We start from the raw sequence: 11,133 nt of genomic DNA on the forward strand, positions 1-11,133 counted from the left end.
ATATTGATTAAACGGAAAACGCCAACACTTCATGTTGGTCTCTTTAGCTTGTCGTTTATGTACGAATTATATCTAATAAAAAAAACCAAAACGAAACAAAAACAAAATTTCATATACGATGGCCATTTCCTTTTATGAAAATATATTATCATTCATATGACTTAAAAAATGGCTTAAAAGAAAAGTGGTATGTATTTGCCATTGGGTTGTATTTTCAACAAATGATACAAACGTTAATAATATTATAACTTTTATTTGGCAATTTTCAGGTGGAAAAACACGATTAACATTAAATTATGAGTCTTTTATTCAATACAGAAAAAAAGTGGGAATTTCGTTTGAATAAGAAAACTGTTGCTCTGTTTGTAGCGAGATCTAGTCATTTTAGCTCACCTGAGCCAAAGGCTCAAGATAGTTTTTCTAATCAAAACTTGTTCGTAGTCAGTCGTTATTGTTGTCGTCGTCGTAAACTTCCTCATCAGAAGTACTGGGCCAATTTTAATTAAACTTGAAACAAAGCATTATTTGACAAAGGGATTTCAGTTTTAAGCTTGATTTCGTGAAGTATAAATCTAAAGGCTTGTAAAGCATACAGGACGCCCTACAGATCTTGCGGTCCATAGTTCGAATGTCCATATTTTAAAGGCCCTCTGTACATTAATTATAATGTCCTTGTAAAGCCTTGTTGTAAAAACCTTTTAGAGAGTAGTTACAAGGCCTTATGGACAATAGTTCTAAAAACCTTATGTAGCTCATTTTAAAGGCCTTTGCCTTGTGAAAAGTTTTTCTAAAACCCCTCTGAAGCTGGAGAAATATTTGGGTTTGAAGGTCAGGGCGTACAAAACCAGGAGTTTCGGACCCACTTCCTAATTATGAATAATTAGCTCATATTAAGAACATACAAAATAAGAAAAACATACAGAAAAATAGAAAATGAATTAGCAATTCTATAATGATAAGACAATTCACAAAAATCGTTCTTGATATTTACATAAGAATGTGCGCTTGCATACAATTTGTTTAAACTTATTTTTCAAATTCAAATTTTATATAAAATTCAAGTAAAGAAGTAAATGGTTTGATTTTACCCATTTCCTATATCAAAAGTAATTAGGGAATGCCTCAAGTGTGTACATGTATTTTTAAATTTCATTTTTTTTTATTTGTACCTGTAAACAGTACCTATTTAAACACACGCGACGTTATACATGTTGCAGAAAGTAACCAATTACGTGTCAAATGTATGCAAGTCAATATTTGTGAAAATTTAAGAGAGTGGGTGGGATTGAAATGGTATAAATACGCTTGTATTATATTTAGATTATTACATGGTATTTATATAACGCATCCTAAATTAGCTAGAGGTCGTTGTTTATCAGCTTAAGGGGCCTATTAGTTTTACCGCGACCCAGAGCTAATTTTGGATTTAACATACTATTGATTGTTAATCTTGAAATATAGTAAAGATACCTCAATATGTTGATTTAAATTGGCGAATGGTTATGAAAACCTCTAAATAATGTCCTTGTGTCTGTGCTCTGTATTTTTTCACAATCTAAAAATGTCTAATGGAAAAGAAACCGATTTCAATCAACGTTGAGACATGCCCCACTATACAATAAAAATTTCATGTTGTATCGCAACAATTGAACGTTTTAGAAAAACAGTACAAGTCCGTAAATTCGTAGCCAATATTGGATATAATATTTAAATAAACGCATTTTGTTGTAACTGAAATGGCTGAGTGGTAAGAGCAATTGCAGCAATTGATAGTAAGGCCTTTTAGGTTGTTGGATTGATACCATCAGATTTTAATGCAATATGCGCTATAATATATCCCCATGTTCTTTCTTAAACACACCTTTTCGACAAAATCGGTTGTTATTACACACCCTTTTCCCGTTAATCATCGGCCATTATCGGTGATTACTCAGTGTAGGTAGATTTTGGGTTTTATAATGCTCATCTAGATTATCCATAAGTATACGATATACCGGGGTATATCACTTTAGTCTGTTGATGCATACGATGTTACACTGAGAACTGAAAAGGCATCTTCTTGAAATGTCTGGTTTTTAAAATTCGTTGTAATTGGCATCTTAAATAAATTCAAATCTATAAATGTGAAAAATCGTCTCTTTTTCTGATATTATATTAAAGATCCTAAAGTGATTTTATACAAATTTTGTTATATGTTTCAAAAATGTTATTAATTTGGAAGATACTATTAAAAATACATTAAAATTGAAACTAAGAATGGATCTCAAATTTTTGAACCCTACCAAGCTTCGATATTTTCCGAGTAAAACATTTAATCTATTCTGCAAAACTTTAAGATGTTGTCAATTATCTCTTTAAATTGAGCATTATATAAATTTTCTAGTCATATGAAAAATGTTCTTATGTTCTTTGGACAAAATTGCCCCCCAAAAAACCTATTTAAAAAATACAATATCCCAACACAAGAAGTGACGTTGTCAACAAAAATATTTCTATATGATCTAATTATCTTTGATAATCGAATCTCGAATTTTAATTGAAATCAACCGAGTTAAAAATTGTTGCATAGAATTCGCGTGCAAAAAATCAGTAATAACCGATATAATAATTGAAGGGAAAGTCCTGACGAAAACAATAAAAGATACCAATAAACCATTCTGTTGACATCATTCAAAAACACGTTAAACTGATACAGTGTATAGAAACATATTTTTGCCTAAATATAAAATGTGTGAAATTATTTACTATGTACAATTGCCGACATTGGAGAAACTGCAGGACACTTTTCGTTATCACTACATTTCATCTTTTTAACAACAAATTCAGTAATTGGTTGAAAAAATTAAAGTCAGCACATTTTCTCAATTTCAACGAATACATTGCGTTTTAGTCATATAGTCATATGATGAAATTATCATCAATGTATAAGATACGTCTTGTTTAAGATATGTTCAATTCTACCGTTTTTTTAGTTACAGTCATACCATTTTCAAACCCATATTATAATACATATTTCGTTTTATCATTTATTGTGTAAATTGCTTCTGAAATATTTCCTTTGATTAGATAACTTTACTATTTTGACATTTGAACAATATAAGTACTCCATTTACCAACGTCCATTGACCTCTTGTATAATAGGTAAGTAAGGAGAACAATTTGCAGTCCACTTGAATATCAAACAACATTTCATTTGCATCCAATGGCTTACAATTGCATGACAGATACCTGTAAAAATAGCACAATTTACAGAATTTTTTTGGAAAAATACTGAAGAAAAATAAATTGTCTGAATGAACTATGACAAGTCTTTGCTTTTTCTTCGTATTGATTGTCAAATCAGAATACATGTAACATTTTTCATCTTTATTTAGAATGTCAGTTGTTGCAAACATTAAGTTATATCTGGTGCATATTAAGTTTGTATTAGACAAAAATATGTTTTATAGCTTTTGCATGGTGCTTTACCTGAAAGTAAACAAGCCTGTATCATAATAACTTGGTCCAATTTATATCATTTTTGTACGTTGTAAAACGATTGTTTTGTTTAGTATTTATAATAGGCAATCAATTGTTTTCCAGATCTTGTAGTGCACTGAAAATATATTATTCTTGTATAATTTAGTGAGATAGTAAATGTTTTCTATCTCCAATTATAATTAAGAGAAAAAACTTCAAATATAATTTTTTCAGTTTATAATAATAAATCAAATAGCCCAGAGGTTTTTTTTTTCATAATATTGACCAGCCAATTTTGGCCATTTTGAATTTGGTATGCTATAGATCACGGGTATTTTCATTTTTTTTTTTTAGTGAGAAGAAAGAAAATTTAGAATTGATTATGACTGATATCATAGATCCGTAAGAGTTTCAGGGCCCCTATTGCTCACCTGAACAACAATGATTATAATTTCTATCGATAAGGCATAAAAAAATATTTGGACAACAAGTAAAACATAGTAATCTTATTTGAAATAAGATTTAGATTTTGCTGCACATAAAATAATTTTCATATTAAACCTTGAGCCCCTTTTTAAGGCTGAGTTTTCCTGGGTGCATAATTCATAAAAGATGTTAAGTTCAAACAAATGTAAAGTTTCAACAATTACAAACTGATACTTTATCACAAGGTTTGCTTTGTTATAGCATAGCGGAGCATTTGTGTGATGTTTTGGAATTTTTTTGTTTTTGGAAGTCCTTCCTCTAATTTAATTGATTTAAATTTTTGAGAAAATATGATTGAATTTCATCCAATTATTGACCAAGATATAACCAGGTGCAGAATTTCAAGAGCCACCTAGATATGAATCAGATGTTTTGAAATTGATTTGAAGTTAGTTTAACTTGATATAATTGAATTTAATTTTTTGAAATTGAACTTTTCCCCCTCAATTATAATGAAATGTAATAAGATAAAAAAAAATGCAAGGGCAACCTAGATTGATGTTTTTGAATCGATTTAAATGTAACTATTTTAACTCGAGTTAATATATTGTAAATAATTAAATGTCAAACAATCAATGCAGCTAATGAACGCAGAATTGAATGCGTGACATAAACGCATTGTTCCAGCTATTGAAACTCGTTTTTAACACATTTAGGGGTTTTTTCACATTAAGAGCTTTATATTGTAACTTTCATTCCATCCATACAAAAGTTTTATACATTAAACTTAAAGGAAATAGTATTGTGAAATTGTGCAAAAATTAAGCCTCAAATTAACTACATGTATTAAGATTTTAACTATCAGTAACTGTCATCATGCAAGATAATTCAGTCTTACAAAATGCATTTTATGAAAAACAATAATCACCACTTCAGTTTTTCTCCTGTCCTTACATAATACAATATTTAACAGTTTCATAACATTAACATGGAAATTATTGTATTATACGGTTCAATATCACTTGATGAAATTTTATAGCACATCAATCTTTCTTTAAACATAATTTATGGTGTAATATCATTGGAATCATTTGATATACCAAATTTATGTATATCTACAATCAAATCCATCAAACAAGCTTAAGTGAGGTAGGACTAAGAACTCTTCCCTAATCCTTAGTAATCAAGATCAGCTCTGTATCTGAAACCTTACGTTTCATACCCATACATGTAGTTGAACCATATGATTTATTGCAGTTATTTTTTAGAACAGGCATTTTATTTAAACTTTCTTAACGTATCATTTGGATTATCAAGACGAAGTTAAGTATCTAAACCTATTTCTAAATAAGACACCAATAGTCATCAAACCATGTTGAATGTAGAAGTATTTAAGGAATGGGGAGTCATTCTTTGAGTATTAAGAGGTGATCGAATATGGTCACGGATGTCAAATCAAATAAACCCCGTATGCCTTTGACAGATTTGATCGCGTCCGACCGTATTTGATCACTTAATAATAGTCAATAAATGATTTCACATTACATATATTTAGATAATTTTAAGCAATTACGGTTTAATAACGAAATAGTCTTCGATTAAAAGTATTGGACTATACATTTCAATTCAATTTATAGAGAATAATACATACCCTTTTCCATATCACAGCCTGTATCAGCCCGAGACTCCAATATCAGCCTGAGGGCCGAAGGCCCCCGGGATGATATTGGTCGAGGGCTGATACAGGCTATGATATGGAAAAAGGGTATCTATTATTATATTTATTACATACTTAGTAATAAAATTAAAAAACAAAAACTTGAACAAATTGATTTTAAAGAACTTGAATTTCCTCAGGTTTAAAAAGTTAACTGCTCCAAAACATTTGCTAGCATTTAAAGTTTTCAACTACACTTTAAAAATGTTGATGCAACAAATATTTTATTTTTCGTCTGTAAACATACACAAATGCCGAAACGAAAATCAAAGGCCGGAACGGCCACAAAGGCGTCGAACTGACTTTTTCTTTTATATAGAATGATATCAATAATTTGAATTTCTGTTAATTTAATAGTTGTATATCAAATAATTTTAGACATAGAATAGAGAAGTATATGAATTATGTTTTGAGCTGCTTTAAAAACAAAAATAAGTTTATTTTCTTATAAAATAGGTATTGGTGCTTTTACAATTCAATAACTCATTATGGTTACAAAATTCGAAGAAATGTCAAAGTTTAAAAATAAATTATTTTCTTTAAACAATTTTCACAGGTTCGTGATTTGAATACATTAACAGTATGTCCCTAATTATAATAATAAAACATACTTTTATTTATTTCAATTCCTGTTTGAAACAAGATTCCCTATGGTACTGTTGTTTATAAACAAATCCACAACACGTGCTATCTAAAATGCTCGACCAGATCAACTGCATTATCGTGTTTATTTTTAGCAACAAATTCACTAGATACGTTTATCGCTTACATTTATTTTGGAGACCGTGCCCGATAACAAATAAATTTACATCGCAAATTTTTTTCTTTCGGGCACGCTCTCCAATTAAAATGTAAGCGATAAACTAAAATAATATTTAGTGAATGTTTACACCTGATTGTATTCATCCGCCATTTCTTGATTAAGCAAATTTATACTTATGCAATGAGTTGTCAATAACCAGGTAGGCAAAGTTTGTTTTTTTGTACACAATTTTGTTTAATAAATGGAATAAAAATCTTAATATTTTAAGGAACTTATTTCTTATGCGCATTTAAAAAGCGGTGCAGTGCATGAATTTGGACGATTGCCAATCGAGACGATCGCCTGAAGGCCGTCGAGCGTAAGCTCGACGCCTTAAAAAGGAGAGGAGTTCCGCAAGGGGTGTGATACGGATCCATACCAGCCCTAGGGCTGATAACCTGTATCAGCCCCGGAGGCCGATACGAGTTTCGTGATGCCATCTGTATCATATATGCAAAGAACCTGTATTTATTACTAAGTATGTAATAAATAGTATTATCTCATAGAAAGACGGGGAAATGTAAAATAACTGGGTAAATACGAACAGGATTTGCTTTACGCAATCAGCTCCACATTTATTCTCCAACATAATTTGAGTTGTTCTAAAATCTCAAAACATGCCAAAGCATCAGGAACACCCCGAAACATTCTGTTTTTGTACCTCATTAACATAGTATACTATTAATCAGCCGTGCACGTTCGAAAGCTTCAAAGTAATCAATCGACTGCCAACTTTACGCTTAATTGAGTTAATTAGCTAATTAAAATTGACGTCCAAGTCCACATTGGAAAATTTTAACCCCGGCCCGTTCTTTACTTATATGGCGCTTATGATTTAGTTCAGTTCAGTTCAGTTTATTTCACTCAACACCATATAATGGTACAAGAGGTACATAAGAAGAACAAACATATTTACATATATACAATATAGTTGTAAAGTTCAGGAAAGTAAGTGGGGTGAACGAACAATATGATTAATTTTTGAAATAAAGAAACACAGTTTTCTTAGTGTGATATAATCGACTGAAGACATGATTTCATAAAACTTTTTAGTGTTAGGAGAAGAACAGTAATATGTATCTAAAAACTGACTTCGTAATTTACTTAATGCCTTGCATTCTAATATAACATGAAATTCATCACCAATTTTGTTACAATTACACAAATTACAATAACGTTTACTTCTTCCAACAATACCCCACCTTCCTATTTCAACCGGAAGATGATGATTTGTAGTTCTAAACTTAACTAATATTTTTCTTAATTTACTGGGTAACAAGAGTAAGTAGGGATCACATTCAAAATTTGTTTTATAAATTCTATATATAACACCCTTAGTCGATTCCTGAATATCTTTATGCCATTTTTGTAAAAATTGATCTCTTAACCTTTGGTTAATAGTTGTCTTAATCCAACTGGAGTTATAATGGTACGATTCATGATCACACCATAAATTTGAAAGCCCGCATTTATCTAAAACATTTTTTAAAGAGCATAGCCATGGATTTAATATTTGTCCCTTATCAAAAAGAATACGTACATACATATATATGATTTTGCTTAACTTGTTTTCACTGCTATTGATTATTTTGGCCCAGAGTGAAATCATTCCAGTAAAAATGGTTATATACAGAGGAAATCGTCCAGTTTCACCATATATCATGTAACTAGGTGTACAACTTTTCAGATTAAGTAAATGTTTCAAATATTTTAAATGGACACGTTCAATAATCTCAATATTTTCATAACCCCAAACTTCGCATGCATACAATAAAACTGGTACAACAATTTTATCAAATAAATCTAATTGACAATCAATAGGTCAATTAAAAGTTCTTATCTTTCTTATAACTCCGTACATTGATTTCTGTGCTTGCTCACATAGTCGTTTTTTTGCTTTGAAAAATGAACCTGTTCTTGAGAAAATTACACCGAGATGATTAAATTCCTTAACTATTTCAATAGGTAAACCATTATATGAAAAGACATATTTGGGTTGACGACCTTTAGAAAATACAACAATTTTTGTTTTACAAATATTAACAGTAAGTTTCCACGTATCACAGTATCTATAGAATTCATTAAGGGCAAACTGTAAATCGTTCGCAGACTCAGCTAAAGAACAGAATTATTTACCTAAGTTTATAATAGGTAAGAGTTTGATCAATAAAAGAAAAAAAATGATAATATAAATTAAGAAATTATAGAAATAATTTTTAACAAATGAAAGATAGCGAGGGAAACTAATAACTGAGAGGCGCAGTTGATAAATCTAATAAAATTACTACATGGGTGTCAGGTGATGTATGGTTATGAGACGTTCATTTTAGTGAAGTCCATTTGTTTGTTCATGCTATCAAGTCTGAATGCTTTGAGTCTGTGTATCTAGAACTTTACCTTGCTTGTCCTCTCCGCGTCTGTCCAATGAGTATTATGGTCAATAACCAATACTGTCATGTCTTCCCGTTTGTGGCCACTCATATTAAAATGTTTCCCGACGAGCTCCTTGTTTTTTTTTTTTTGGTCTATATAGTAAAGCGGTGGTTATTGATTCTTCACCTGTTTCACCAACGTATTGCTTTGAACAAACTTTTGCAGCTGATAAGACAGATGCAGTTGTCTGTGCGGTAAGACATGTTGCCAAATAAAGACGGATAAAATTGTTTATTGGATGATTTTTTCTCATTTTCGTTTTTCATAGCATGTAAAAATTGATTGGAAAATTAAAAACTTACAAGCACGGATTGTGAAAAATTTACAACAGGCAAGTACGAAAACTATTACTTTTAAGTCAGTAATAGGTTTAAAATCTAGATATAAATCGTAATAATCGTATCAAAATAACTAGGATTTAAAAAAATGAGAAAAGAACATACTCTCTAGCAAAATTCACAATAGCTTAGAACTTTTAGACAGTATAAATTAAATAGCTAAACAAAGCAAAGCGAACGTTTCGAATAAAAATGTAATAATTCCATGTACAATGTATCATAATGTAAAAATCGGTTCACACTCTATAGAAGTCGTTTTAAAGTATTAAAATTGTAAAAACACATTCATTTAACACAATTATACATGCAAAATTACAAAGATTTTGACGTTACATGTAAACTACATGTAACCTATTTTAAAAATCGAATATTTTTAAACTATATATATTAATATCGAGTTAGAATCAAGATAATTCAATGTAAAACAAAAAAAGGTCTAGCTTATTATCACAAATAGACACATAAACAACATATGCACATACACCATCTGAAACTTGATTTAACAAATGTGAAAAACTAATGTAACATTAGCACACAGCATACTAGCAACAAATGTGTTTCGTGAAAATAAATGAAAAGTAGGATCAAAAGGTTAAACAAAATTTCATTGATCAATCACATTTATGGCCAGCCATTCAACAAATTAAATTCAATACACAAACTGGTATGAAAGGTAAAGACACAGTGGTATAAAACCTACAGTACTAGACACATTAACTTAAGTTCAAAAAAGTATTCTGTTAACTGACAAGCAAACGGTAAAAACCTGGAAAAAAGTAAACAAATACAAAACTTAAGCTTTATCTAGGTTACTAAAAAAATGTATTTACATTAAAGGTACATTAACCTTGAATCACATTATCACACATCGTTTAAGTTGTGATTTTTTCTTGTATTTTTTCTGAAAGGCTTTTGTATTCTCTTTTTTTTTCTTCTCAATTCCTTTTCCCTCTGCTAACGCAGCTTGTGCATTGTTCAAAGGTGTCTGTTTCATGGTGTGCACAGTCTAAGCGTAAAAAAACCCAGGAAGATTAAGTTTAATATAAGCTCAGTCAAAGACTAACCAGCCAGCTAGGCAATTAAAAGTTTTAAGATTCATAAGCATAAACACCGTCAGAATACTGGTATATATATGTAAGTAAATGTACAGGATAATTGCTTGATCGATACTATTTCATTTTACATTTGAAAGAAGACTTAAATTACAGCTTTGAAGCGATGTGGGCAAAAACTGTGAATTATGGTTTCTTTATTTATAGAAGCCGTATAAAATTGGAGAAAGTTTGGCGTATGTATTGTGTACTACCTTTAATGAAACAAACTCACGTTTGTCTCCACTGATATACTCCTTTGTCCAAAAAACACAGCACCCCTTACTGCTGCCATATTTGCATCCCATGGAATGATAATATTTTTTGTCGAAAATGTTGTTTTAATAATCTCCTCAATTATCGGTGATTGTGCAAACTCTCCAACAAGAATTATATGATTGATATCTGCAAAAATAGTTAACAATTCCTTTTCTATATATTCTACAATGTGTTTTCCAGCCTCGTCAAGCAAAATCTGAAAGGGTTTTGAATTAATGACACATTTGTCTGTTATAACTTTAAGCTCCTCTTTACGTTCTGGTTTAAGGACAGATCCATGCATGCCTTCAGAACATTTTAACTCTTTAACCAAAGCTGGTGATATTCTAATCATGAATTTTTGGCAGTTGGACGACATCTGCTCGATTTTTGATTTCAATGTCAGTAGGAATTCGTTACATTCCTGGGGATTCTTTTCAAAGAAATCAAACAATATTTTCTTTGTTTCAGAACCATTCACTTCAACAAAATGGTTTAGGATATGACACCCTTTCCAAATTTCAATGTTATCCTTATGCACAATCTCCATCATATTTTCGTTGATATAATGAAGGACTGATATGGTGGCATTATCTTCTGAAAATACAA

At 30.4% G+C, this 11,133-nt stretch overlaps 1 protein-coding gene across 1 annotated transcript; it reads right to left on the bottom strand.

Moving 5' to 3' along the window:
• Positions 1 to 9,079: 9,079 nt before the first annotated feature.
• LOC128170165 (uncharacterized) lies at positions 9,080 to 11,116 on the bottom strand. The gene is made up of 2 exons (XM_052836110.1): positions 10,502 to 11,116; positions 9,080 to 10,181 (listed from the first exon to the last, which is right to left on the bottom strand). Exons 1-2 carry the CDS (start codon positions 11,075 to 11,077, stop codon positions 10,029 to 10,031), a joined length of 729 nt encoding a protein of 242 aa, XP_052692070.1. The 5' UTR covers positions 11,078 to 11,116; the 3' UTR covers positions 9,080 to 10,028.
• Positions 11,117 to 11,133: the final 17 nt, after the last annotated feature.

Source organism: Crassostrea angulata, unplaced genomic scaffold (genome assembly GCF_025612915.1).
Source record: "Crassostrea angulata isolate pt1a10 unplaced genomic scaffold, ASM2561291v2 HiC_scaffold_362, whole genome shotgun sequence".
In the NCBI taxonomy this organism is placed as follows: Eukaryota; Metazoa; Mollusca; class Bivalvia; order Ostreida; family Ostreidae; genus Magallana; species Magallana angulata.

What these genes read in the sequence shown, in the direction of transcription:
- LOC128170165 (XM_052836110.1), bottom strand. Translation starts at nt 11,077, where the DNA reads ATGATGGAGATTGTGCATAAGGATAACATTGAAATTTGGAAAGGGTGT. An exon ending in GTATATCAGTGGAGACAAAC is followed by an intron (nt 10,182 to 10,501) that starts GTGAGTTTGTTT and finishes TTTTACGCTTAG; the next exon opens with ACTGTGCACACCATGAAACA.